The sequence below is a fragment of the Hyperolius riggenbachi genome, chromosome 1 (assembly GCF_040937935.1).
Source record: "Hyperolius riggenbachi isolate aHypRig1 chromosome 1, aHypRig1.pri, whole genome shotgun sequence".
NCBI classification, from domain to species: Eukaryota; Metazoa; Chordata; class Amphibia; order Anura; family Hyperoliidae; genus Hyperolius; species Hyperolius riggenbachi.
The window spans coordinates 96,518,891-96,521,989 of NC_090646.1; the positions used below are offsets into that span (position 1 = coordinate 96,518,891).

The 3,099-nt window shown below is 42.6% G+C and overlaps 1 protein-coding gene across 1 annotated transcript; it reads right to left on the minus strand.

The window, feature by feature from the left end:
* Positions 1–383: 383 nt before the first annotated feature.
* MSX1 (msh homeobox 1) lies at positions 384–2,798 on the minus strand. Its single transcript, XM_068267434.1, has 2 exons — positions 2,284–2,798; positions 384–1,371 (listed from the first exon to the last, which is right to left on the minus strand). Exons 1-2 carry the CDS (start codon positions 2,705–2,707, stop codon positions 947–949), a joined length of 849 nt encoding a protein of 282 aa, XP_068123535.1. The 5' UTR covers positions 2,708–2,798; the 3' UTR covers positions 384–946.
* Positions 2,799–3,099: the final 301 nt, after the last annotated feature.

A 3,099-nucleotide genomic window follows, 5' to 3' on the forward strand; every position in this document is an offset into this window, starting at 1 on the left:
TTAAAAAAAAAAAGCCTAGTGATCTAAATATTTAGCTATGAAAATATGTAAGTTACAAATTACACTGAAATACAGAACACTATACTATGCTATAAAACAACTCGGAACCAATACTACTTCTGTCTTGAAATGAAACAATGTTTACTTGTTATTACTGAATCTCTAAAAAGTAACAAAGTCCTCTTTATATTGTTTGGTGTATTTGTGACTAATAAATACCAACATTTTCCAGCCTGTTGTACAAGTTATTATTTCATGCTTGTCTCTGTAGTCTGTGTTGCTTTTCGGGATCAAATAAAACAACAGAAAATATACATTAAAATTAATTTATTTAACAAATAGAACTATAATATAAATGATAATAAATTTCAAATATACAGTATATTACATAATACAAACCCCTTTCAAAGGGATTATTGCCAATGACAAATAAAAAGCCAAACAGACAGTGCTGTTAAAGAGAAAATACATGATCTCTTACATGTAAGAGATATACACGTTTTACATATATATCCAGTTATCGGCATTGTCAGTCTGTGACGTCACTGGGTCCTGTCCCCCCAAAAAATATTAAGGAGATGAATTGTGGACTGTTCTCCATTCTACTTTGAAATGTTTTGTCGAAATCCGGCTCTTTGATGATTAAAAAAGCACGAACAGAAAAACAAAGGTCATGTTGTAAAACAAAATAGATATGTTTGACGTCACATCTCCCTGCTCTGATAAGTCTGACGCATGTGACAGATGGGTAGTTCAGAATTTGAGATGGGAGGCTTGTGGAGGCCCCACTAAGCAGACACAGCTAACAAGGCGATAATGGCATACATGTTGAAGTGACATGGTTATTTCTGAAGAGGAATTCCCTGGGAACTCATAAATAATTACGCAAGGGCTATGTTGTGGGAGATCTTTGAACAGTCTAGAAGTGGAGTTCTGTGGCCAACCCTTAGGAGAGATGGTACATGCTGTATCCTACATGCGCTGTGTACAGTCCCATAGGTGACACCGGGAGGGTGGGCCTGTGGAAAGGGTGTGATGCCCCATACAACGAGGCTGTAGGTAGAGTTGTCCCAAGAGGGAAGGAGATGCCAAAGGCTGGTGGTAACATAGGCTTGGCTGCCATTTTCAGTTTCTCGAGTTCTGCCTCCTGTAGCCTCTTGGCTTTCGCCCTCCTGTTCTGGAACCATATCTTGACCTGAGTCTCGGTGAGGTTGAGGGAGCTGGAAAACTCTGCCCTCTCCGCAATGGACAGATACTGCTTCTGCCTGAACTTCCTCTCCAGAGCCAGGAGCTGGGAAGTGGTGAAGGGGGTACGGGGTTTCCTGTTGGTTTTGTGTTTTCTCAGCGTGCAGGCTGGTGGACTCAATCTCCCTGAAAAGCAGAAGCAATACATGGTTAAGAAAAGTTCTGAAATGATACATTTCAAAAAACTTTCATGTACAACTTAGAACAACATCAATGATATCTAGGAACTTTACTTCGCAAGACCTCTTTTAATTTTCCACTTAAATGATTGAGAACTTGATGGTCCTGATCTCTGGGATCCACAGTCGTAGCAGAACGTTGGGTGTTAAACGTTCTACAATGTTGGGATTCCTTCAGATTCTAATTTACAACGTCACAGATTAGACATTTAGATTAGACCGTTTCTAACATTCCATTAATAAAATGCGCGTAAACTTGATGGCCCTGATCTCTGAGGTCCATTTTCACTTCAGAACGTTGTCTGTTCCTGGTTGGAATTCCTCTAGTTTTTAGTTTACAACGCTACCGATTTGACATATCCTGGTTCTCAATAAACCTGCTACGCCTCGATTTTATTGTATGTTATAATTTTTTCAAGCAAGCTTCTTGACAGTAAAGTTCAACTTTTTATACCTCTGTTGAAACGCACTCAGCTACATTCCCGTCACATAAACTATAAACGTAAGAAATACAATTAATATTGATCAAAGATAAAGAGATATATTTCACCCCAGCGTGTGCTCACTTCAAAAGGACCTCAATCAGTCACGGAGTAAATTTGTATTTATTTTGAATCACTCGAAAAAAAAAAAAAAAGATCACACAGTGATCACACACTAAGCTACTGGAAACGACCCCCTTGCTGACCCGGGGATAATAAACAGGCGCCCCCTTTGGCTCAGCAACAGGTACCAAAAGGCAAAAAGTGAGTTGCCAAACTCACTAATGGACTACTACTAGAACTTTTGCTTTAAGTCTTGCCTTGGAAACAAAAATAAGTTAGAAAAGTGAAAGTTTTTAAGTGCTTTGTGAACTTACTTGTAGGAGACGGGGAGAACCTGGCGGTCTGGATCCAGGGGTTCCTGTCCTGCCTGTCTGGACTCTCTGATTTCACAAGGGCTTCCTCCGGGAGTTTCATGATCCCCCCGACAGTATAATGGCTGTTCAGGGCCATAGGGGAGCTGGGGGTATCCACTGCAGCCAGGGTTCCCATCCTGGGACTGTGGGATGTCCCCGCCAGGGGGGACACCGCTGGACTGCTGATGTCCCTCTCTCTTGAAGGCTTCCTATCAGCCATCAAAGCCTCCACGCTGAAGGGCAGGATGGCAGCGTTCGCCCTGGGCTTCTCGCTCTCTTCTTCCACTGCCATCTTGATGCTGGTCTGCATCGTAGCCTTACTTAAAGGAGAGTTCTCAACTTTGACACCAAGCTGGGCAGAAGTCATAAGAAGACCGGGGGCCATACAGAGTTCCCTTAGCAAAGCTCAGAGGGCAGGAGGACATGGAACTTCCAAAAAAGCGATCACCAGTGCTGATCCCTGTGTTGTCTCGATGTTGTCATATCTCAAGCTGGAGACTCAGCACTTTCTTACTAATAAAGCAGAGTCAATGGTGGCTCAGACCAATGGGAGCAGAGAGGGGGAGGGAGGAGGCCTGTGATAGGTCACATGGCCACTCACACACACAAGTGTCCCTGACTGGAGAAGCCGGGGGCAGCTTCTCATAGTTCCCATTCAGTTCAAAGCTTAGCTGAGCCTTCCCTTTCATACAGTCACCCAATTGCCCCCTTTTTTTTGTCATTGGCTGCCTTGTTGTTGACTTGTTAAATAAAAGAAATGTAAATCGGATTGTTTAA

Excerpts from the sequence above, each read along its gene's own strand:
- MSX1 (XM_068267434.1), bottom strand. The coding sequence starts at position 2,707 with ATGGCCCCCGGTCTTCTTATGACTTCTGCCCAGCTTGGTGTCAAAGTT. Across the intron at positions 1,372-2,283 it reads GTTCTCCCCGTCTCCTACAA|GGAGATTGAGTCCACCAGCC; the intron begins GTAAGTTCACAA and ends TCTGCTTTTCAG.